This window comes from Cyanistes caeruleus, chromosome 1 (genome assembly GCF_971803275.1).
Source record: "Cyanistes caeruleus chromosome 1, bCyaCae1.hap1.1, whole genome shotgun sequence".
In the NCBI taxonomy this organism is placed as follows: Eukaryota; Metazoa; Chordata; class Aves; order Passeriformes; family Paridae; genus Cyanistes; species Cyanistes caeruleus.
The window spans coordinates 23,053,037-23,079,436 of record NC_141701.1 but is presented as its reverse complement, the minus strand read 5'-3'; the positions used below and the strand labels follow the sequence as shown (position 1 = coordinate 23,079,436).

Genomic DNA, 26,400 nt, shown 5'->3' with positions numbered 1-26,400 from the left:
TAATACATCCAAGACAGAGACAAGGTGAATACAAATATGCCTAGGAAGTTACTTGCTCTACAACACCATGAAAACAGACTTATAAGCAATTCTTAAGAGCGTTTTTTAATGCTAAGCAACCTATCAGAACAAATAAATGGAAACTTCATTTTGAATCAAATTCATTGTGATGAACCAAATTAGATCAACTTACATCTGCACTGGAGTTGTCAGAGATAGGTTTAAAGCAGTTAATGCTAATTGATGATCAATCAAATATTTCCCATTAACTAATTTCATATTGCTAAATATATTTAACTACCCATGTATAATGTTGTACTTCCTTGTATCTCCAGATTCTAGGGGTAACTCAGCTATGTCATTTATTTGGAAGAGGTACCCAAGAGCTTGCTTTCTCAGCTTCAGGGAGGTGACAGGTTGCAGTTATATGTTAAGCACTCTGAATTTATACAGGTACTCTGATATTCACCAAAATTAAACTAGAATAAAATATTCTGGAATAAGTAGCACATGAAAGAGATGCTTCTTATGTACAGAACTGCATTTTGGAGGAGCTGGAAGGATGCTCTGTGACTAATACACACCACTCATCAGAAATGTATCTGAAGGTCTACTTCTGTAGACGTCCATGTTGGACAGTAAGATCCATCCTATGGTGGTGATGTCAGCAACACATGAAATTGTCTCATGCATTTCTCATCTTTAGCCAAAATAGCTTTGTTTCACTGTAGTTGCAAAGATTTCTATTCAGAAATAATACCAAAAAGCAGACCTATGGATCAAATAGGGAAATATAAAGCAGGATGGGTGTTGTTTACAAGATATTTGGTTACTTTGTTTTTAAAAAATTTGAGACAAAGATGTATCTCAGTTCTTGCTCTGCTGGTGAGATTCCATCTGGATGTTTTGCTCTGCAAAGAAAGCTCTGTCTGACTTACCAGTTTATAATTTACATGGAGAATTTAGCAGAAATGACATCCGTCTGTTGTTTGTTGTTCTCGTTTTCCCCCTGCCATGTGATCTGGCATAATTATAAATCGATTTGACTATAGGACATTGCATTACTCATAATAATGAAATAAAGTTGATTAATACTGTACATTAAATTTAGCATGAAAAATAACCTTTTAATGATTTACTTGCTCAAATTTCTGCCAATTAGGATAGTATGGCACACACATTGATTGCTGGTGGTAATGAGTACAAGTTAAATAAGAGTGGTATTTTAAGATGCCGTGTAAAATGAAAGACAGCCTGTATGACTCATCTACATGGCTGGACCTACAAGTTTAGTTCACTACAAAGAAGTAAAAATATGAATGCAGTAATTTAGCACAGACATGGACTTCCTTGACATTGTAAATTACCTCCTCATGTCAGTGGAAATGTGGCAAGGGAGAAGAAATTAAGACAATATAGTACTGGACAAGTACAGATGCTCTTATTTTTGTCACTTACTTATTATTTCTTTCAATTTAAGTTCAGGTCCTTCTTCCTCATCCATCATTACAGGTTGTCACTGCTAGAAAGTGGATAAGTTACTGCAGAAATAACTGAGATAGCATAGTGGTTTTACTGTGGTGCCAATAATTAACATGTATCCCTGTGTAATAGCATTATTTATAACACTCAAGTCTTTCTCTAGATCCCAGTATTATCATTTCTGATTATTAAAGTAGTGATAGGGTATATTAGCTGTTCAGAGCTTTATGAGAATGTAAGAGCTGCCATACTTGTTGATCAAAAGCTCTAGTGCTCTAGACAGTGTAGTGCTGTTTCCTGTTTCTGATAGCATCCAATAAATATGTGCTTAGGAAAAAGGTGTATGCTCAGTGCAGTCAGGTGAAGCTCAGACACATTACTTGTACAATCAGGCTTTCAGTTTATCAAATATTTTTCTGGAGAGCATCACATGGTCATTGTCCATTGTTTTCTTTGCATGATTTTTCCAAGCCACTTCCAAGAGCTGAAAGCCCTGTATATTCCAGCAGTTTCAGAGCCTCCATTAGCGTGAGGCTACCTGCCACCCACCCACCAGCACATCACAGAGCACCAGCTCGATTTCGACCATGGGTTAGAAGCCTCTCAGGGGAATTACCAGCACCTTTGCTTCCAAAGGAGATACCTGTTGAATGCTCACTGCTTTTAGCTGCCAGACAATAATTAGATTTAATCCCAGACTAGAAAAACGGTTGATTTTCTTTAACATTAAAGATCCTCACCTTGATAAAGAGCAGTGAAATTAAAGGATATAAGTGCAAATCGGACTGCAGAGCTTGGAGTTTGACACTTCATCTGAAGTCTTCTTCCAGCACTTAGTGTTGTGTGACCCAATTGCTGAGTAGGGCTCTTGTCTACAGACAATACAGGATAATTTCAGAATCGTGAAACATTGCAGCACTCTTATACAAGTCAAATTGAAGAAATGGAGAAACGTAATTGTAGAAGGCCTCATGATGCAGCTCTGCAGTACAGATTCTGCTACAACCTTTACCAACGATACCTGAGTGCCCTCAGCCACGGTTAAGGTTTTTGTGTGTTTACTCTTACGCTGTCTTCATGAAGGGAGAAAGAAATATATGTAATGAAGTGTCTGTCCTCCTTTTCATTGCTTTGGACTAGATTCTGTGAAAGGTCTGTGTACTGTGAAACGAGGTTACAGTTATTTACTCAGCTGAGTTAACGGACTATGAATGACTGATAGTATTTATTTTGGAATAGAAGTATTGCCTACAATCTCTCAGGAAAGCAAATACATTTTGTAATGAGAAGACTAAGAGATCCTAGGCCACATTCAAATTTACTTTAGTAACTTGGTTGTGATCACTGGAGGCATTAATATGTTATGAATTCAATTCAAAACCCATTACAGGAGGCATTCTCAATATTTCTGCATGTTGGTATTCTTATCTTAATGATATTTACAGTACTTACCTTAATTTCTGGTGCAAATACTATACAGTGTTTTAAGTTTTTAGTTAAGGTTTAACTACATTAAAAAAAAAAAAAAAATCAATCATCAGTGTTTACTGTGGTTTCTTTTTGTATTTATTACCAAGATCTGGTATTTTGCTCAAACTGTGTCTGCACAAAAACAGGACTTGCTGAAATGCTTTAATTTTGTTCATACTAGTTTAAGTAGTTTTTGTTGATGCTCACACAAGATTTCTACTGTAATTTGCTAATGAGTTGATTTCTCTAAGAAGCAAATATCAAAAAAATATCTTGTAACTTTCAGGGGAAATGGTTCTTCTCCAGAAAATATTGTCTCCTCAGAACCATAGTTTTCAGAAGACTTAATAGGCTGAGGTACCAAGTACTCTGGTGAAATGTAAGACATTAATTTTTGTCTGATTTGAACCAAACATATAAAGGACTTTAATGGGGATTCTTTTATCCCAGCAAATTGTGTTGACTGTTAGCCTTCTGACTTTCCTCAGGCAATACTCTCTGTAATTTAAAATTTTAATTTTAATAAAATTACTGCTGCCTTTTTAGGTCACTGATGTCCAGTTGATTCCTCTCATTGCAAATGAAAAGAAATGTAGGAAGAGTGAAATGTCCATTTGCAAAACCACAGAAAGAAAATAATCACACTGTGTTCTCCAGTATCACAACAGGCCATAGCACCACTGATTGTATTAAGCACAATCAAGATAGCATATTTACAGAATTATCTTTTAAACCAGCTCTAGGTCCACAGGAACTCCTAATTCTTAGGTTTTAGGAATAAGCTTCCTTGTGAAAGCTGCAGAGAAATACAGATTTTGGCTTCTCAGAGGTCAGAACTTGTAACTGTACCAAACCCCTATACCTGTAGACTTTTTTACATACTGCTTTCCCATAAAATTTGGCAGAAGAATATTTTATCTTGTAATAAGAGGATGAGCCTTTTTCATACCTTGTCATCTAGCAAAAATTGTACTAATCTTGTTTTACGTCAGCCTTCTCCCATATAATGATGGGATAATTTACAAAATTTAATAATTCACAGTGTTCCCGATTTTCTCTGCCTCCATTCAAAGGGTATAAATGGTATGATCACGCTTGTAGCTGGTGGTTTTTATGCCTTGATGCTGGCACATCTCTGCTTCCTAACAGCTGTTGCAGTGTTTTTCCTCTAGATTCAATTTATGCTGTTTTGCTTCATTAAATTACCTTCACACTAAACAGCAACTCAAAATTACACTACATCATGTTTATATATTATTGAATACTTAGAGGATGTTATTTATTTTACTTTTTTTCCTTTTCTAGCTGTCACATGCACTTAAGTGTTTCCAGTGTTTTTTCTTTTCTTTTCTGTAGTCTCAGCTGCCAGCCTAACAAAGCTGGGTGCTGATTTAAACCTTTTTTTAGTGCTACAAGTGGGATAACCATCACTTCCTTGTGAGTTCTACAACATTGTTGCCATGCTATACTTATTTCCTGACTGCTCTGGGACAAATACTGGAATACAAGTGTTGCTGTTTCTTAAAGTTAAGTGTAAATCAATAAGAGAAAGCTGAAAACACAATGTCAGATTAACTGATGTCCTTTATCACTGGAACAAATGAACCATTAGTCAAGGACAGTGCTTTGTCATTACAGACTTAAGTATTTTTCCTGTAAAGTGGCAATTCTTCTCAGTGGAACGAAAAAGAAAATCAGTAAATGAGCCATTGGACAAGTTATACTCTGTTTTAAACAGCCTGAAAGTACTGAAGGCTTTTGGGATGGCTGTTCCCTGCATTAAACTTTCAGGTATGTCCCTGCTTTAACTAGGTATGAGGGATTGCCGTCAGTGACTCAATGGATTAGTCATGAGATGTTGCAGTCTAGTTTATCATCTGGTAAGAATTAACAATTGAGATTTTGACTGAATAAGTAGCTATTGTAAGGTATACCTGCTTGGGATTGCCAGTGTCTACCCCAGAAGGAAGATGTTTCCTACCAACAGAAGTACCAGTCATATATATTACAAGGGTTTGTTTTCTCAATGGAAAGAGTTTACTGTAATTGCAGGGTAAATGACAGATCCTAGAGGGTGGGAGAGTAATCAGTGGCACAGGGTTTGGTAGGAGGCCTGTCACTGGTGGTGTCCCCCAGGGTTCAGTATGGGCCCAATATTGTTTAACTTTTCACCAATAACTTGGATGAAGGGGCAGAGGCCTCCTCAGCAAGTTCCCCAAGAACACAAAGCTGGGAGGAGTGGCCAATACCCCAGAGTGTTGTGCAGCCCTTCAGAAGGACCTCAGAAGGCTGGAGAGATGGGCAGAGAAGAAACATCTGAAATTCAGCAAAGGTGAATGCAGGGTGCTGCACCGGGGGAGGAATGACCTGCACCAGTACAGGATGGGGGCTGACCTGCTGAAAAACAGATCATGTTTCATGGAGAAAGACCTTCATGGAGAAGGACCTGATGGACCTGATAGACAACAAGCTCTCCATGTGCTAGCAGTGTGCCCCTGGGGCCAAGAAGGCCAAAGGTACCCTGGGGTGCACTAGGATGAGCACTGGAAGGTTGAGGGAGGTGATCCTGCCCCTCTATGCAGACCTGGTGAGGCCACAGCTGGGGCACAGCATCCATTTCTGGGCTCCTCAGTACAAGAGAGATGTGGAGCTCCTGGAGCAGGTCCAGCAGAGGGTGAAAAAGGTGAGAAGATGACTGAGAGAGGATTTCATCAAGGTCTGTAGGTATCTGAAGGGAGGGTGTCAAGAGGATGGACCAGGCTCTTCTCAGTAGTGCTGAGCAATAGAACAAGAAGCAACAGGCAGAAGCTAATGCACAGGAGGTTCCACCTGAACATGGGGAAGAACAACTTTACTTGTGTGGGTGCAGTGGAACAGATTGCCAAGACAGTCTGTGGAATCTCCCTCACTGGAGATATTCGAGAATCATCTGGACACAATCCTGTGGCATGTGCTTTGGGATGTCCCTCCTTGAGCAGGGAGGTTAGATTGGACAATCCACTGTGGTCCCTACCAACCTTGTTCATTCTGTGATTCTGTGATTTCACATTATCAGGTTTTTGCCTTAGGGATGACAAGTACTTATATTTTTTGTTTTGCTTAGCAGAGATAAAAACTAGATTGTTTATAGAGAAAACAGAAATAAAATAAATTAAAATTTTAAAATTAAAAATAGGAGAAGTATTGGTAAAGATTGTGCCTAATTGTGTATTCAATGAAAATAGAAAGTCAATTTTCCTATGCAATATTTATTTCATTTAAAAATTCAATTGAAGAGCTAAAGATGACATAATAGAGGTGATCTCCTCTGTGACCAAGTCATAAGAAGGCAAAGTATAAAAGTCTGTTTTGATGTTCAGAGAATTAGGCAGCAGGTTATACAAAGAAGTTTTAATTTTCTGGTACATACCAGGAGAAGTGGCACACTATCAAGATGCAGCAGATGAGATTACTTTCTGAAAAAAATTATTTGGTTTAAAATGTTTATTTAAATGGTACGTTCACTAGAAGAATGACTGAAGGAAACAGCTGAGCCTGCAGTTAATTTTTTTTAAAATCTTTGTTTGTTCCTTTGAATTAGTCAAGGTCAAATGTATGGTCTCACCTCACTTTGTTAGTGGGAGTTATTTTATTATTCCTGCATCATAGATGGCAAATGATGACAAAGCATCTTCACTATTTGTAAGCAGTATATTTTAAGCATGTTTTCCAGCATGTGTTTTCTGTCTAAGTAGAAATGCCAATGTAGATGTACAAAAATGGGAGCAGGGAAAGCAATCTAACTTTTTTTTAAGACTGCAACTTTCAAATTTGATGGTGAGTATTTTTATAAGTAATCCTATATTCTAGTGGACCAAATAAGGAAAAAGCTTTCTCAAGGACACATGGTACTTCAAGTAGCTGTGACCAGTTTCTTTTTTGTTCCCCAGTGAAGTCAGTTTCTCTCCCTAGAGTGTCCTGTTTACATGCCTCTCTAGCACATCCTCAGAACTGAAGAGCTTTCTTACAGAACAACAATATGGTGTAATGTATTGTGGGTGGTTTGTTTACTCGGTTTCATATTAAAAACACATGCAAACATTCATGTGAGAAAACACAGCTGAAGAGAACAGCAATTCTGCAATAGTAGCAGTTTATGAAGTTTTTGAAATTAGGGTTTCTGTTGTTTTGAGTGGTAAGTGAGATTTCTTTTAGGTGTCCATGTTGTTCCTATGCTCTCTCTTCTCACTACACTGTCCTGAATAATCCCTTCCCGTGATCTTATTGCTCCTCCTCATTTCAGCTGCTCTAGAAATGGACAGAAGTCCTGCTTTGGAAACTCAACCAAAGAAGCTGAGTACCACAGCATAATATTTATCTAGGGCTCACTATAGTTCAGTTAGCTTTCATTGGCAATTCATCAGCACACTGCAATGTGTGTTGTCTTTACCAAGTCTTCCTCCTTGGTCATTTGATAAAGAAAATTTACATTTTGAGACATTCTTTCTATTGTATCTGTGACACTAGAACATCACTGGTCCCTTTCAACCTGCAGTGTACTTTTCTAGGCCTGCTTCTCTCCCACTGTATTCAGATGGTCTGTGAATCATGATTCATGTTGAGGCTCATGACCTCAGGACAGCATTTGATGATAGGCCTAGACACCATATGTAACCTAATTATTTACATTTAATATTTTGCAAACTGGAGATGTTTTTCACTGCCTGAAAATGCCAATTGCCAATGAGGTGACAAAATTCATTATTTGCACTTTGATTTCCAGTAGTTAAATGTGTGGATAAATTGGTTATCTTAAGGTATTATAGCATTTACAGTTTCTTTATCATGTAAAGATTTTATATTAATTTTTTTAACTACTGGATAAATTTCTAAATTAAGAGTAAATAGCTCAGCTCTGTTAGAATTGTTTCACTCAAAAGAATACAGTTTTGGGGAAGTGTTAAGCGGTTCTTGGCAAATTCTGTAAAGGACATCTGAAAACTTACGTGAATTATTCACAGCAACCTGTAGTACGTAGTTGGGTTTAGATATAGAAAAATTTAAAATAATTACTTACTAAATTGTAGGCCTATGTATGCATGGATCTGTTAGTTGCTGCTATCTCATACCCCTTGTAATAATTTTTGTATAATAAATAACCCATGGTAGCAATAAAATTCATGCATGAGATCTGAGCATAGGAGTAAAACCTGGAGTAAGTTCTCTTAGTCACATTCAAGACAGTCTGAAGTATAGCTTTTTTCTGCCTGACATGACCGTGAGCTGTTTAAAAAAGTTATGTGCCTCTCCAAAAAAAATGAGATCTTCATTCATGTAAAATCCCTGTGTACTTAATTCCAATTAGACCTTTGTAACCAAGTAATTTAAGCAAATATGGTAAGTAAAGAAATTGCTAATTTTTGTTCTTTAAGCTTAAAAGATTCTTCCAAGTACACACTAAAAGCAAATGTTATTATGCTACTTGTACACAAAATCTTACCTTTTATGTTTCCTGTGAGAATTTATCTTGGAAGCACAGATTTTTCTTAAAATAGACATTATTCCTTCTGGTCTGGGGGAAACCCTTGCCATTTCAATCCTCCAATTGATATCAGAATTGACTGTATGGTATATTGAAAATAATGTGTTTCTGAACAGCTGGCTTTTAAATAGATTGCTCCTCACAGTTAATGAAGGCTTTGGATGCCTCTAATTTTAATGTCACAGGACTGCATACTCTCTCCACTGCAACAGAACTTCTGAGTCTCGGGTCTGAGAAGAAAGGGAGAGCTGCAAATGAAAATTGCAATATATTGGTGATGGTTTACCTTTCTAGGTGGCACTTCAGAAGTCTGAAAGCAAGTATCTGTGGACAGCAGACCAGTCATGTTGTGGGTCCTGCAGAGTATTGGTACTTCAGAACATGAACTGTTGCAGCCATTTCCATACTGAAAGATAGGTCCCTTCATTTATGCTTGTGAATACATTTCACAGGAAGCATTTTTCTGCTTCTGAAAAAAAAAAATTGTGGTATGCTCACAATGACACCTAGAATCTAGTGTATGATGCCAGCTAAAATAACAACCACAGCACAATATCTTCTTTTCTTACATGTTTAGGAAAATATCTCCAACTTTGATATCGTTATGGAGTCTGATGAGGGCACCTTCAAGCCATCTGGACTGGGTTTTGCTGGCAGTGCAGAAGCCCGGGACATCGTGAGAGAGATCATGACTCTGCTGCAGCCCATCAATGTTACGGCTGTTTACAACACTGCAGATGGAACAGACATCGCTTTCTGGATGAGAGACGGGGTGCCTGGTGAGTGTCCCTGGAGCTTGGCAGGGGACACTGCTCCCACTGAGCACTGCCACGTCAGATGGGTGGGCTGATGTTTTCAAAGTACTTAGAAATTCTTTTCCCCAGGGAGTAGAATTTACTACAGGTAAAATACTTAAATGTTAAATGGTGATCAACAGAAATAGGACATAAAGTGCATTTGAGCTGCAGTTTAATAATGGTATAGATTATTCGTAGAATAAAATGCCTAAAATCTTCTTTTCGGCTTTAAGGATTTATAATAATTAATCCCAGACTGGTGGTTTATAAATAGTAAACCAAGGCAGAGGGGAATTCTCCAATACACAAGAAATATTTTTTTAATTATTATTATTTTCACTTCGAAATTCGGGGCTTTTTCTCTTTGTTTTATATGCTGGAGAGACATTATTTTTGAAATGTGACATTTAAAAAGCTATGAGTCATTATGGTGTGATAAAGGAGTAAAATTCTGAAAAGTTTGAAGTAGTTAAGGGGTTTGTTTCAAGGATTGTATCTGGTTCCAAGTGAAGAGCAGCTTGTTGGCAAAGAAACTTGTAAGCTGTGAGAGAGATCCACCACTGGCAGTGCCCCCATGCAAGAGACCCCACACTAGCATAGAGGCTTTCAGAGCACAGGAATGCCAACTGGAGGCCAGCCTGGGTGAAGCCTTAGTGAATTTCCATTTGAATAATGGTAGAAAGAAAAGTTTCATAACAGTGATATTAAAAAAGTTATGATCAGTTTTAAATTTTAAGGTTCTTTATCTCCTGTGTTTTATGGCTGAAGTAGGCTGGTTCATTTCTCATGCTAGTTTTACTACTTGCTGCTATATGCTTAGAATCTTTTAATATTTTATTAACTGCTGTTTTTTACCTTGTGGAAGAGAGTGAATCATGGAATATGTTATTTATGGTCAGAACCCCTTGCTTCTCACTCACATAGGGTTTACAGAGATACCACAAAGATGACTATTTCAATAAATGTATGCATGTCTAATTTTGAAACCAAAATATCTATACTGGGCAAGAAGTATGGATGAATGGATATTATTATTAAACAGTTAGGGATTCATCTTCAGCTTCTGTCCTGCTTTCTGGGTGAAGTGGAATTGGTTCAGTACAATGTCATGCAGCAGTGGCAATGGTGGGCTGAGCTGATTTGAGAGTCTGTAAGCACTACTGAGAAGCTGTGGTCATGCATCATCCTCCACAGCCTGGAAGTGCCTGTGAAAAGATGTCTGGTCCAGAATTTCGCACTACCATATCTGTGTTGTAGGTGGAATATAAGAACTCACCACTCAGCCTATGTTTAGAAAATGTGAAAGTATCAAAATTATTTCCTAGGTAAGGTGCTGGGAGCATTCCAGGGGGTCCTCAGGGACTTGCATTGTGCTTCCCATCTGAATGTGACAGATTATGGAAAAGAGAGAAAAATTTAACATTCAAATGCCTTATTTTCATAAGTTGATAATGTGAGTGGTGCTTATGATGGCAGTGGATATTGAGCTTTTGCACTTCTCATCAGCTGTGGTGCACCTGGAGCATAAGCAGCTACAGCTTGCCATGGTACTCTTGATTAGTCTTTGGGCTACTCAGCAATACAGGAAAAAGCCCTCTCCCATGGACATCTGTACTTCTCAGAAAGCATAAACTATGAAAAATATAAACTTTGGGAATATAAGCGCAGCCTTATTAAAACATGAATATGCCAGAACCAAGACCTCGGTTTTTAAATAAATCTGATTTGTTTTCCTATTAAGAATTTGTCACATTAATTGATGGTGGAAATTTTTTTTCTGTCTATAGCTTTGGTTCATTTAACTTCCTGTTAAGTAAAGAGCAAAGTGTTCTTGCAGCATAAAGGAATGCTGATGCTTTTTCTTCATGAAGTCCCAGTGAGAAGAAATTAGCTCCACTAAAAGAATTTTGTCTGCTTTAGATTGTATTTCATGCTGTTCCAGGGAGAAGTCTATGTCATCTTCTAATCTTTGTGCCTTGTCTACAGTGTTCTCCCTGCTTAAATGAGCCTTTATGGTATATAATAACATTGAAACAAATTGTAACAGCTTTCATAATTTTGTTCAATTTAAACAAGCAGTCAAGTGTTGGCACTTCATCAATTTTATTTAAATATTTTCTTGAATATATACTTGGTGTCTTTGTTTCTGCAACAGTGAGAGAAAGTATTGTGTACTTCTTGCTTGAACAATACAAATGATTTCTGACGTAATTTCTCTTGAATTTTGATACCCTTTTCAGTGTGAAATAGATTCCAGGATTCACCTTATTAGATGCTATTAATATTCTTCTCCTCCTACTTCTTTTGGTTTGAAAGATCTACAGAAGGCAACACTACATGTGTTTTTCAGAGCTGTTCATAGCTGAGATAGCCAAAGAGACTGTAGCTTCTTAATCTCTTCTATTTTGAGCATGTTTATTTTTAATGGACGTGCAACGAAATGCTACTAAACAGCAGTGATTATTCTGAGATTTTAGGATGAGAGAGGCCATGAGTTCAGAGTCCTTAGCAAACCATAGACTGAAGCCTAATGCACAAGCAAGGTGATCTACACCAAACACAGCACTCTGGTTCTTTATGACTGCAGAATATTATAAATATTTGTCAGTGGCCTTTACATTGGATTGTTTTGAGAACAGTTCAGCCCAGCAGTGAGGAATGTCTGTAGCTATGGTTTTGTACTGATAGCCAGTTTTCAGCTATGTTTTGCTTTTTCATGAAGCATAAATCAGGGGAAAGGGGAGGTTTGTGGTGAGGTATTCTATGATATGGTTTTACCATTTGAGGTGACCATTGATTCTAAGACTGCTCATTTAAAAATTATGTAATTGTCTTCCTCATCTTTCTTTTAAAGTGTTCAATTCCATTTTTTTTCTTTTTCATTAGGGAAATATAAAAAAGCTGTTCCTTTGCAACACTAAATCCCAAATTAGGTTTGGCTAGAATTTGCAAATCTAGGTGGGAAGATAGGTTGGTTGGCTTTATTTATTTGGTTTGCTATCATATTTTTTCACAACAGGTTTTTTCCAGTGCCTGAAAGGGTTAAAAAACCATTAAGCAAGCCTTGCTAAACCAGTGCTAGGATATTCTTGTTGAAAAAGTGAAGTATCTGATGATCACAGATACCTGAAGATGACCAAAATGTTTCAAATGTGATTTAGAGCAGTTCCTAAGGCAGCAGCCCTGGTCTGGATCAGCCTTACCTGCAAGCCTTCAGAATCTGAGAAGGGAGGATGAAGTGTTTGTATTTGTGTTATAGAATCCAGTAAACATTAGTTCAGCTTTAGGTGTTTGGGGAGATTAAAACAGGTGCTTTTGTATTTTTGCAAAGGAATGGCTGTTGTGACACATTATTTCCAGGAAAACTGGTTCAAGGATGCTCCTTTCTTTTTGTCAGGGTTATTATCTGTTACTGCAGTGCTTATGATGAGTACACTTGTCTGTTAGGAACTAAGCTGTGTTTGAGATCAAGCTGACCCAGGACATCAAACAGCTCCCCAAAGGCATGTTTCAATTCCTCTTTTAAAAATCAACCAGTGGCCCAAAGGTGAAACTCCTTTTACAATGTCACTTTGAACCTTGATGGTTGTTTGTGCTTCTCTGTCTCCACAGTGACTTGATTTTTTGTTACACTGCAAAAAAAGGAAGAATTGTTCTTCCAGAAATTAATAAACCAGTAGTTCATCTAATTTTAATGTTTCTTCAGAAATCAAAGATTCATTGCTAACCCAGTCTATTAGTCATTCCAATGTGGCAAACAAATACTATAATGTATCATATTTCTCATTTTTTACGTTTTCATAGTGCTATTTTATTACCTTCATCTAAAATATGCTGTATTTTGGCCTGAGACGCCAGATTTTGACTCGGATTATTTCCTTTCATGTTATGTAAGAGGTTAAATCTACCCCTTTTCTGGAGCATGCTGCCCTCTCTTGCCCTGTCCCCATCACCCCTGTAGCACCAGACTCAAGTGCAAGCCTGCTGGCACGCTGGTACCAAGCATACTCCTCTGCTGAGTGTCAGCCAGGGAGGGACATGTCAGAGAGAGTAGTGTAACAGGAAAACTCCTTGAATTGAGGTTGCCAGCTAGACATGAAGTGAGCAAACTCTCCCAAATTATAAGTGAATAACCTTTGTTCATTCTTGGCTGTGTCACTGTTTGGAAGTGATATTTCACTGTGATGTGTGAAACACTGCCCATCAGATCACCTTTTTATAGATCACAGTTTTATACTGCCCACAGTCTTGGGCAGGCTCTCAAGATCCACTTTCTAAGCTTCTTTTTTTTTTCCAAAAGAATAAAACCAGACAAAATATCAGATGTACAGTCTAGGGCTTCATAAGCCAATGCTGAAAAGTCTTGGACTTGATGCTGCAGGGGGTAAGGGGTGTTACACTTGACAAAATCCTTCCTACAAGATGAGAGAAGTGAAAAAAAACAGTAGGTGTTAAACTTCTTCACTTTACCATGTAGCTTTTGTGTCACTTGCCATTTGAGATGTTTAGCACAGGGAGTCACATGTGGGGTTTCAGGTATCTGGCAAAGTGACAAACTCAAGGCAAATGTCTCCTCATGAAGCTGGACAAAACTCCTGTACAGTACTCACAGAACTAAACTTTATGGATAGTATTATAAGCACCTAGGTAATTTTAGGTACTCCATAGGTGCTACATTTTTATATTTGTTGAGTTCCCACTGCTCTGACCATCTGTTGAGCTCAGTGCCAACATCAACTACTATATTTTTGTAGAAATGAGGGGTAAAGGGCTTATGGTGTACATGCATGTCTTGCCTCAGTCTTGATCTCAGTAAGTCTGAGATATACCAGAACCATTGTCTGATAATTAGCAATATAGTTTTTCCATAGCAATTAGCAAATTGTTTTTTCCAGGGCATTCCTTTCCTTTAAAATATCTTATTTTATCATTCATAAAGGAAATATGGTGAATGAGTGTGTTCCACTGCAAAAGACAAATCTTTTGCAACTTGGGTGGTATTAAATTAAACCAGTATGCTAAAAGAACAATTATAATTGCTTGGCACTTTAGGAACCTACTGTAAGTGCTAAGACTATTAGACCTATTTAAAATCTTGATTGCAGAAAGAACTGTGTGTATTAATCTGTAAAACAATTAATCTATTCTCTAATTTATCATTGTTCCAATAAAATGGGCTTTTGAAATTAGAAATTACTCTGGAGTAATTAAATGAATTTAATATGTTGCAACTTTTTATGAAGCTGTATTCCTTAAAAGGCTCACAGTTTAACATAATATCTCAGTTATATTAGCTTCCTATGACCTTCTCTGTTAAAGAGTCAATAAAGTCATTGTTAAAAAGTTAATAAAGTTAATAAAGTCTTTGACACTTATCATTTAATGAAAAGAACAGTCTGTAGCTTATGATGCTTTGTTATGTTGTGCTTTTAGACTACCAGACAAATTTGACAATACTTTACATACAACTCCTTCCACCTTTGCTCTGCTTGGGCTAGTCTTGTTTTGACACAATGGAGTATTGTCTACTTCTAATAATTAACAGGAAGCATCAGATTTGCAGTGGTTTGGTTATTTTTTTTTTCACATAGACTAGACACAGACCATGCAAAAATGCATCTGGGATAATACTGTTGGCGAGATGGATGGAGTTGGGCAATTAGGCACAGTGCCTGAATGCAAATTTTCCTGGTAGTTTTAAGAGGGCTTTTGTATTGTATTTCTCATTAGCAATTCAGGCTATTTGAGTCTAAACAAACTCAAAGTGGATGAAAGCAAACCCCTTCTTTCAATAAGGCTAGCAAGCTACAGAAGAGCATTGCAAACTCGGAAATTCTCTGTCATTTTGAATGTATAAAACAAGACTTAGGTGCCCTTCAAAAAGTACAGGGGTAATTCAAGCAGGAGGGATGGTCTTGATGCAGTAGATACAAGATGAAATTTTTTGCCATGTGTCACTCAGAAGGTGTGATGGTAATGGGTTTTGCTGGCCTTAAAATATCTATGAATCTGCCAGTAAATATTGCAAACATTTTCATAATGAAATGCTTCTTTCTCATTTAAGCCTCAGCCATTTCAGACTAGATTTTTGAATATCATGAACTCTTGTGTTTAATTTGTACAACATTTAGATAATCCTAATTACAGTTACAGAAAAAGAACTGTCATTAACTTGCTGATCCCAAAGGAAATTTGAACTGTGAAACCAAAAACATTTGTAAAACGCTATCATACATTGAGGAACTTCTAAACACTTTTCTTATTTTAATTCTAGGTATTCTCTTCAGTATCTGTGAAGCATTTTATTTGGCAAAGTTTTCTTGGTGGTCACAAGTAAAGAATTACAGCACATGGGTTAAGTAGTTGGTATTCCATAGCTCTTAAAATTTGTTTTTCGATAAACTTAGGCAAGACAGCTTTAAAATAATCTTATATTAATATTACAATAAATTAGTTTGAAACACTGACATTCTGATTGGCTTTTAGGATCCTAGAAGTAAAAGTTCGAGTGCTTTCAACTTTGTACTAGTATTATATAAGCTCATTAATATAGTAATGAAAATTTAAATTACGGTGTTTAAAATAAAATCATAAATTCTAATGGTTCTTGCACTTTCTGGCTAGTGGACTTCTTTCTCTTATTTTGTAACTCTTCTTTCTTTGAATATCAGGTTATTTTTCTTCTTTCCTTTTAGATGCTTACTCTTCAAAAACTTAGATGAGATGGATTGGTGTAAATGACCCTTTTTAATAAATAGGTTCTTCCTGGAAGCATATGCAATTCCTTAACATCCCAAAAAATCAATAAATTTGCTTCTCCAACTCACCTTTTTAGTAGCAGAACATACTTTGTCTCAGAAAAGAAACACTGAAAATATCCAGCTGAGGATCTCATTTGGATATGGGGTGTGGTTGTTTTTATTCTGGCTGTGCCTCTGAGAGACATCTTAATTCTCTATTGTTTGCTCCTTAGGAAAGCTGAGTTCTGTTTCTGTGGGTGGGAATATTCTTTTTCAGATGGAAGTATTTGCCATTTGTTGATCCTAAAAAAAAACAAGTGTTCTACATTAAGACACAGGCCTCAGTGTTAGCATGTTAAATAGGCATTTCGGAAGTATGAGTTAGTCAATCCTTATTCCTAGAACTTGGCTTCAGTGAAGCTTATGCAAATAATGAAGTAAACAGAAAGAAAAAATAATAATAAAAAAATAGTTTAGTCAGAGTTCTGTGAGGAATTTGGGGATGTTTGCCAATGGAAAAGTGAGGAAGTAAAATAAGATTCTCTTGACAATTTATTTATTTTTTTTAACTTGAAATTTTACCGCATGAAAAATAAGACACATTGATAGCATGCAAATGTTGTGAGATTTCTCACCACATGTATAACAACCCAGAATGGTTGTTAGGAACAACAGCAAAAATATCTGTGGATTCATAGATTTCATTCCTGGAAAACAAGTTGTAATGGCATTGGTATTAAAAGCTGAATAAAAACAAAGCATTCAGTAGCATTCCAGGAAGACCACGTGTATGCTGCTCGTGATGGGAGGGACAGAGGTTAAATGTATTAAAGTCTGACTTGCAGCTCTCCAAGTACTTTCCTATATGAAGTCATATCAGGAGTATTTCTAATAGGATTCTTCAGGGCTTGCTTTATCCTCAACTATTTAGAGTTTCAATTGGTTTGGAGTCAAGTTTAAAATTAAAGCGGAACACAGCTGATGTAATTGCTGTATTGGAATGATAAAGAATGATGAGAACAAGCTGATCATTCAGCCAGAGTGATTATTTCTCCTCTGGCTCGTCTATTCATTCACACTTTTCTTGTTCTGGAGTCACAAAGTGTAATATTTAGAAAATGTTACTTCCTTGGACCTGTTGGTTGCCCTATTTCCAAAGAGAAATACATTCCCCTGTATTACCTCATTACCACACGATATTCCTGGTGCTTCTTGCACAGCAGCTCCTGTTCTGTAGAACTGCTGGTGCATCTCCCACCAGTTCTGTGGCCATGTGTTGCCCTCTTCCAATACATGACTTTGTTTTTGTCTTTCACGAATTTTCTGAAGTCCATGTCAGGCTACTTCTGGAATTTGAGCTCTCTGAATAGCAAATCTGCCGTGCAGCGTACACAGCTTCTCCTTCCACAGATTTTATGAAGGCACAGGCCATCTGGGTCATTGCTAAGGATGCAAAGGATGCTGACCTGGCAGGGACCCCTGGGCATCACACCACTCATAACCAGCCACCTCAAACTGTTGATGGTGACCCTTTGGGTCCAGCTGTCCAGGCCATTTTCCAGACACTTTTATTCCACTCCTGCAGTCCATCATTTTCCTGGGGACTGAGTTTTTCTAGTTTATAGTTCATAGAATCATAGGATTATAGAATGGCTTGTGTTGAAAGGGATCTTAAAGACCATCTAGTATCAACCCTTATGCTATGGTCAGGGACACTTCTTACTAGGTCAGGTTGCTCAGAGCCCTCAAACACTTCCATGGATAGGGCATCCACAGCTTCTCTGGGCAGCCTGTGCCAGTGCCTCACCACCCTCACAGTAAATAATTTCTTCCTAACATCTAATCTAAATTTACTGTATTTCAGTTGGAATCTGATCCACATAGTCCTGTTACTACATGCTCTAGTTAAAAGTCCCACTCCATCTTGCTTGTAGGCTGCTTTCAGGAACTGGAATGGCACAATTATGTCACCCCAAAGGTTTCTCTTTTCCAGGCTGAACAATCCCAATTCTTTCAGCCTTTCTGTATAGGAGAGGTGCTCCATCCCTCCAATCAACTTAGTGGACACCTTTGGACACACTTCTTGATTCTGCTGCTTTGGATTTCGTAACAGTCATAACATTTGCCTTCTTTCAATTATTGGGGTCTTCCCCAGTTGCCACAACTTTTCCTAGATAATAGAAAGCAACTTCCCAATGGCATTGGCCAGCTCCCCCTAGAAATCCATCCAGCAACACTGATTTTTATTTTCCCTATTTGGAAAATAAATATTTGGAAATAATTCCTAACTTTGTTTGCCTATACCATGAGCAGTACCTCTTTCCCTGTCTCTCTAATTCTGCTGCCATGCAGAGACCTGAGAGTTTTTAATTTTAAGCTGCAGCAATTACTTTCTTAGTAAATTTCATTGCTTATTATAGCTAATACAGCAAATAATACAGTGCTTCAACTGCTGTCTCCCCCCCAAAGTTCCGGAAGTTTAACATGGAAAAGAAGCTGTAGAAACATCTCAGCTGACTGTGTAGAGCACACTGGAGATTTGAACCAAGTATGATTTTGGTTCAGGATCTGAATACTTTTTAGCGACAGAGTTTTAGATATTAGTAAAGAAATTTGTTCCTTCCTGAAGCAGCAAACACAGTGTATTTTCATTTGCAAGTGACATTTTAGGTGTAAATGCCCAAGGCCTTTATAGTCCAAACTGAACAAATGCAAAGCTCAGAAATCATTTATAAAAACGTCTTCCTCAAAGGAGCAAGTTCAAAATTATTCCAGTGGCAGCCTCTCCAGGATATTGTTAACATTTATAAACCAGACACTTGGAACCCTTCTATGTGTTTGTCTTCAAAACTCTTTCTACAGATTGGGTCTATAGTGCTTCTGAATTTCTGAAGAGCAGAATTTATTGAATACCAATTTCTTTTTCCCATAAATCCCTTTCCAGTGATATTATATGTGTTTTCATGCAACAATTTCAGTCAATTCAGACACGGTCAATTCAGACTACAAAAAAATACTTAAGTGTGAAAGAAACTGAATATACATTTGTATTTTGTATTGGCAAATCCTCAAGAAAGGATTATGGGCTGCATAGGAATGCAAGAGAGAAGGTGTGGGGTTACTGTTCTGTCTTTGACATCATCTGCCATAATCACTGGACAATTTATAGTTCCTCAGTTTCCCTAATGATAACAGTTATCCAGGGATTCCTTATGAGTTACCTTCTGTCTAACAGTGCAATAAAGAGGAAGGAATCATCATTACCTTCCTAATTAGGCGGGTCCATCTTCTGCTGGAATCATCAGACCTTGCAGCTATTTAGCACAAGAGCTTCACCTGAGCAAATGTGGTAGATGAGTGTAAAGAAAAGTGGATGCATAAGTTTCCTATATGTGTATTTTAGGGGCACATAAACAAATCTGTCTGCAAGGACAAACCATGAATCTCAACAAAAGAAGCAGTTTATTGGAATTCCCCATGCAAAGAGCCAGAAAACCTAATTAAGATTTACTATACATCAGTGCCAGTCTGTCCACAGCTTTCAGCTGCTTTCAGTGCCCACGACAGAGTTCTGTCCCAATTGCCATGAGACCTTGGAAATCCACCAAAGAAAATAGGCACTCTTCCTTTTGCAGTTCAGTTCTAATCATTATACTAAACCCGAGCAATCACATTCTGGGACAGAAGAATTTTTTTACTTGTTGCTGTTGTTTTTAAAGAAAGCTGAACTAAACTAGGGATTTTCAGACTCTGCTCTCCAGACTCCTGAGGGATTGTGAATTACTCCTAAAAAGGTACAACCTCATCTCCTACTAAGAGCACAAGTTTGTTGTCAGTGGGCTTGATTATCCAGTTGTTGTCCTCTGGGATAATCCATGTGTTTGAAAATGTTTATGGATTTAAAATTGGAAGCAGTTGAAAACCATTATGTGGTATTGTGGAGGAGAAAGAAGCTGAGCAGCTTGATTTCTCAATTCTCTAACCTACAAGCAAAGACATGGGAGTTTAGAGCATTGGCATTTTACAGCTATCCCAAATTCCTCTGGGGATGTACAGAAGCACCTCACTTCCTGAAAGATACTGAAAACAACTTAGAGTTGTGAATTAGAGATCGGAGAAAGAAAAAACTTAAATTCTCTGAGGACAAAGGTTATTATGAAGAATTCTAAAACAGGGTGGTTTTACCTAAACAAGGATTGTCTCAATTGCCTGCCTGTTTCCCCCCCAAATCCAGACCCACAGCAACAACAACCAAAGCACAATAGGAGTTGACAGGAGCTGGCTGAGAAAGAACAATGCTCAGTTGTCCATCTCTGATCAGAGACGTGAAGAAGCAAAAACCAAACCTGTCACCAGTGAAGTCACAGAACGGATTTTCAAGATTTTTTTTTTTGTCTTACATTCCTTTAGTGGGCAATTGCTAGAGGAATAACTTTAGCACTGTTTTCCACATACAATTGAATTGCAGTTCACGTGAAATATTTAGGAGTGGGACATTTTTCTGATGTAAAGCACTTGTTCATAAAATAGAACAAAGTTACTCCAAAAATTTTGTGTCTTCTTGCTCTTTGCAGGGTTCACTTGGAATAGTGATCCTGAATTTCCCTCTGCCAAGCAGGCCAGACTTGGCTGGAGCCATGAGTCAAGCCAATCAAAAGAAGAAAGAAGCCAGAAAAAGAAGATCTGCAGTCCACTCAGCAGCTATTTCAGAAAGCCACACAAACAGATGAGATTTCAAAGATTTCAAAGCTGGCCAGGAGGTTTCTAGAGAACCTCTAAATATCCTTGGTTCCAGCATGGTCTTGCCAATGTCTCTCATTTCTTTCACATTTATTTAAGCTGAACTTGAAGACTTGCTGTAATGGAAATATTATAGACCAGATGGCCTGTCTCAGTACTATTCTTAGTGCTTAGGAAGGTTTTTCTTCTATCCAGCCTATTCCTGCTGCGATTTAACAGCCTTAATTCTTGTTTCTTTTCATTGTGAACCCAATTACATGGTTACTTCTTTCCACTTACAACAGGTTCTTACATGAAGTTGATTTTTTCCTTCTTTGGTGTTATGCTTGCATCTATTGATCATTATCATGAGTTGTCTTTTCAAGTATCTCTCATCAGTGAACATCACTTAACAAATTCTCATCATGCTCTCAGTGCCCCTGTCATATGTCCCTGATCAGTGCCATCTTATAGTATAGGAAGACTCAACTCCATTGCTTTGGTCTATAATGAAAACAGGAAATATTCTCAGACCCATTTGGTGCCCCAATCTAAAGATCTTTCCATTTTTTACTCTGAATATATTTTTCATGTAGTTTGGATCAACCTTGCAGTATACATAATTCCCTTTTTCTCTTCTGGTGTCCTTAGTGATTAACATAACTTTGAACTTTATGCATATTTTATAGGATCAGAAAATTAGTTCAAAGGGAGCCATTATGTACACCAAGGTTCTACACCATCCTGTATTCTGGTAATATCTGGAGATCACAGTGCTTTGGTGCCTGACATTAAAGGCATTGATCCTAGGGTTTCTTCATAGATAGGATGCATTGCAGAAGTAGTTTCTCTCAGTAGATTTGTCTTTTTTATTAAGGAAAAGAATACTGAAATATGTTCATTTATATAAACAAGATCTATTTTGATGAAATTAGAATAGAAAATAACAGAATTTGGAATATTTCACTAAGAAGAAACAGGAACCAGGCTAGTGCCAGCTTTTATCAGATTGGCCATTTCATTTAAGAATCCATCAAATAAACTATTACAATCTCTGGGAAAAAAAAGGAAAACTATATAAGATGATATGATTTAGAGTAACTATTCACCATTTCTAATATAGCAGAGGATCAGATCATCAGCACTACCCAGCTTTAAGACACACTTCTCTGGACAAGACATAATTGAATGGAGGAAATTGTCATCACAAGATGTTTCAGAGACCAAGATCAAACATACATTTAACAAGGATGGAATCCTGCATGGGAGAAAGGTCTGGAAAAGGCTGTCCCACACAGAGATGTGAAGGCAAGCTCTTACTCAGAAAGTCCTTAATCTGTTGATGGATGGACAGCTGTGCTGAAGGATGAGACCCTTTTCTCCCATTTTTTCTCAAAACATTGGCTTCTACCAGGGAGAGGGAAATAGGCTGACTGAATCTTTGAGGTTTTCCTCAGTTCATCTGGTTTTCTGGTTTTCTGTTCTGTGTAGTGCTGGTCTGCATAGATCCTAAGCACTGCTAAATAGTGTGGGTAGCCAGACTGACAATAGATGTTACAGTCAGCACCCTTTTAGATGCAAGAATGTTCTGTGAGTTAGTTAAAGAGTTAGATTAATTAGTTAAAGAGTTACATGTAATTATGATGAAGTCTTTCCTTTGAGCCTTCATATAATGCAAATCCAGTGCTCTTGTCCTTTCAGCTTGGCTTAAACTGGAAGGCAATGTATGGCAGATGGGAAGGGAAATGGGTAAGAGGGAAAGTGAAGCAGCAAGGGTAGAGCTGTGGAAAATCTTGGACTTTCAGATTTCTAGGATAGCTACTCTTAAACAAAAGCATCTTTTAGTTGATTTTCAAATTTAAGCTAGAGATAGGCAGGAAGTGTTAATGATACCAATTACTATTACTGACTTCTTGTGCATTATTCCTGGTCTGTGCTTTAAAACTGCTAACTGAATCTGTGGCATATATTGCAGCATCAGCCCTTCATTTCCAAATTACAGAGACTCTGAGATAAGCTATACGGGTTTGAAGCATATTTTAAAAAACAATAAAATACAGTTGTTAACCAATTGTCTTTTCATTCATATTGCTGAGCAAAATTAAAGTCTGCTTTGTGTGCTCCAGGTGTCACTGAAGAAAGTCTGTAGACAAATACTGATGAAGACTGGGCAGTTATGATTTTTATTGCACCCAGGCATCAATTGGTGGATTTTGAAGCCTGACCCAGGCCCTTACATCCACAGCAGCCACTGCAGAAAGAGGCACACTCTTGTGGGCTGCCTTGTGTGCTCACACAGTCTGTGCTGGTTTCAAGCAAGTCATAGTGCAGTCTCATTTTGTTGTCCCTGTTCAAAGGTTGCAGAAATAGATGATCACTAATAACCAAAATGCCTCGTTTTGACAAAGCCTTGATTAGCTCTTGGGGTGGGGTTTTTCCCATGCAGAAGGACTAGGGAGGTTCCTAGGATATTTGCGCAGAACTGCCACTGCCAACCATGAAATTGGTATTGGTGCTCCAGCCACCATTACTCTTGAGCTTGAAAACATGAAAGAGATTGGGTTGGAGAGGGCAGCTCTCACTCTCTTGCTGAGTTGCAGTGTCAGAATCACAGGCTGATCATGTCAGGGCTTCAACATTCTGCCGCAGCAGCTTGTTTTTTTTGGCCTGAACAATTTTGGCCCTTCTGACTTTAACTAAGAAACAGATTTCATTGTGCAGCTAAAACTAATCAACAAGTTTTAAGCATCTTAATCTTGAAAACAGCCTGAATTATACACATCTTTGATTTTAAATCCTTAAGATATGCTAAATGGGAAACATTGAGAAAACTTAATTAGTCTGCCTGCTTCTTCCTATAGTTCCTAATTAGTATGGGTACTTTTCTTGTCCACCAACTCTGCTGGCTAGATTTTAGGGCAGATGTTCTTGTGCAGTCATCATTAAAAGCACATGCATTGGATGCTGTTGAAGCCTCCAAGCACTCTGCATTTATGTCTTTTATTTCAAGATGGTTGGGGGGAAGAAGGGATCATCACACAGTTAAAAATGTCATTTGCTTTCTGTATCTTTTCCATGTAGATTTTCTCTTTCAGAAAAATAGCTGCCAGGAAATTTGTTAAGGGAATGATGGTTTTGAGACATAATACTCTGTTTTTGAGAACATTATCTTGGATTAAAAACTTTTTCACTCAGTATACTCAACTCAATGACAATTTCACTATCCCATAACCCAAGTAACTTCAAGTGTCTAATCAGAGAGCAAGAGGGAAGGGTCTGCCTGTGGTTCCTGGAACCTGAGCTGGGAGAGTGATAAGAAACACTGTAATAATTTAACAGGTATGAGAGCTCCTGCCTGCTGAGCCAGCTCTCCTGCGTTTGTGGAAATGGGCAGGATCACTGCTTTGCCCATGGCTTGTGTCAGTCCTCCCCAGCCAGACCTCTTTTGGTTTCACCCTCCTCTGCGAGTTGTGGCTTGGACTCAGCCCTCATTACATTTACCTGGGCAAAAACATCTGTCCCACAGTTTTAGGTGTAGAGCATCATTTTTGCAGCAAAAAAAAATTTCTAAGTGTTGTAAGTGATGTCCCCATCATGGATAGCATTATTCCTTGCCTTTTATTGTTTTTTGTTTTTTGGGGTTTTTTTGATCATTCTATTTTTCTTTTTGATTTGCATTGTGCTTTAAATTCGTTGAGATAGGGAAAAGTGTGGTTGCTCTTCTACTATTTCAAGGAATGAATGTTTGGCCACTCCATTTGTTAAAATGGATAGTAGTAAAGACACTCTGAGTGCCTCATCTAATTCCAAATAAGCCTTGGGCTCTCAATACACAGCACAATAATCTAATTATTGAAGTAGTTATTGTTGCCTTCTCTGCTACACCCTGTTTTTCCAAACCCAGAGTCACCTTTGGAGTCACAGCAGTGAACCCTGCTAGCAGTGGTGGGATGTAATGGCAGTCTGGCAGCCTGGAAACAGCTTGACTGTACTTACCTGGAGTGAGTTACTTATTTCAAATCTCACTTGTATGTTTTTTGACCCTGAAAGAAATAAACAGGGGAAATAGCCCCTTCTTCACTCAATGCATTCTAATTTCAGTGGCTGCATTTCCAAAAAGGTTGTGCTTTTTATTTGCCTTTTCTGACGAATCTGATAATAGCCAAGGCTAAGGTTAGACTACCCAGGAGTAATGAGACCTACCAGTTTTTCTTCTTTTGTGTCAGTTCTTGTAGGAGTGGGGAATGGAAACTATTCAACCAATAACCAATCACAATTATTTTGCAATGATGGGCCTCAAAGCAAGAAAAAATCATCTTGTTTTGTTTTCTTTTTTTACTATCAGATGCCTGTTAGTTTTAAAGTGAGGATGAAAAAGTAAAGTGAGGATGTCAAAGTAAAATTAACATTGGCAAGAGTGTAAAAATTTTTATTCTAGGTTATTTTTAGGTAGATTTATAATCCCAGTTTGACTGAGTATTTCTTGAAGTCTTTTGAATATATAGCATGCCATTCTGTTTAGCAAGTGTGCATTTGGCTCCTGCAAGGATTTTAATTATGTGTGGGTTGGTAGATATAGATGTATATATGTTAATATTTATTTTTATGTATCTACTCTGTAAAAAGAGTCTTCAGTTTAGGTATTTTAAAGGAACCAATAGTCTAATGGTATTTTGGTGATGAAAACTTACATTTGGGGAGCGTGGCTTTCTCCTGTGGAAGACAAGCATAGCAATGCAGAGATAAAGGTTTTTTTCAAGGAATGTATTAAATTTTAGCTTCTCTCTATTAAAAGAATTCTAATCATTTGATAAAAATCTTGCTCTGGGCTGCTAACAATCATCATCACTGGGTCTTTTTCTCCCTTTGCATTAGTCTATAGGTGGTATTTGAATGTGGCACCATAAACAACTTTACAAGAGTGTGCCTGTGCTTGATTTCTTTGACTAAATCCAAATTGAAATTACTTCCATTTATACAGCTGTAAACATTGCTTTAAGTTTCAGCATGGACACAATATACCAGAAGGACGGTGGGTAGTATTTAAACTAAAAGAGGTGTATTTGCTTCTTGTTTTGGTCACTGTTATCAAATTATCTGCATTTGTTGCATCATATGTCAAACACTGTGTCTTTTGGAATTGCTTAGAAATTTCTGTAAAGGTATATAATTTTAAATGGGCTCTTGCAGATATTTATTAACAAATGGTGAAAAATGTATATTGATCCTTGATTTCTGCAAAATTATGATTGTCATGGAGATAATCAGATTGATTCTGGAGCAGGATTTTCTAAGTTGTTCTCAACAGCTTGGCACTCATGGCAGGTGGACTCACTAGTGCCTTATTCTATTTCTGTACATTTTCACTCAGTCTTTGCTTCCCATGTTTTAAATGAGGCCTTTGACCATATAGGTTTAATTTGAACAAAACCAAAGTAAACTTCAAAACTTTCAACTTCATAAAAAAACAGTGTAGTAAAAGATAGGCTACAGTAAGGCAATGTTTAAGGCAAATGCTATTTACACTTACTGATGTGACTGAGGATTTTTCAGTGAAAGCAAACAGGTTAAACTTTCAACTTAAAATTAATTGTCAGCTTCTCTTAGTGTTCTTCCTAAGCTTATGTGTTGGGGTTTTTTTTTGTGCTTAATATATTAGCATTTTGACAAG

General features: G+C 37.5%; 1 protein-coding gene across 5 annotated transcripts in view; it reads left to right on the top strand.

Moving 5' to 3' along the window:
• Positions 1–26,400, top strand: part of CPQ (carboxypeptidase Q) — a 147,017-nt gene that overhangs the window by 109,001 nt on the left and 11,616 nt on the right. For all 5 annotated transcript variants that reach the window (XM_023920743.2, XM_086882000.1, XM_086882005.1 and 2 more), the window contains exon 7: positions 9,051–9,252. In XM_023920743.2, the coding sequence (XP_023776511.2) occupies positions 9,051–9,252 (202 nt within the window). The remainder of the gene's footprint in view (positions 1–9,050; positions 9,253–26,400) is intronic.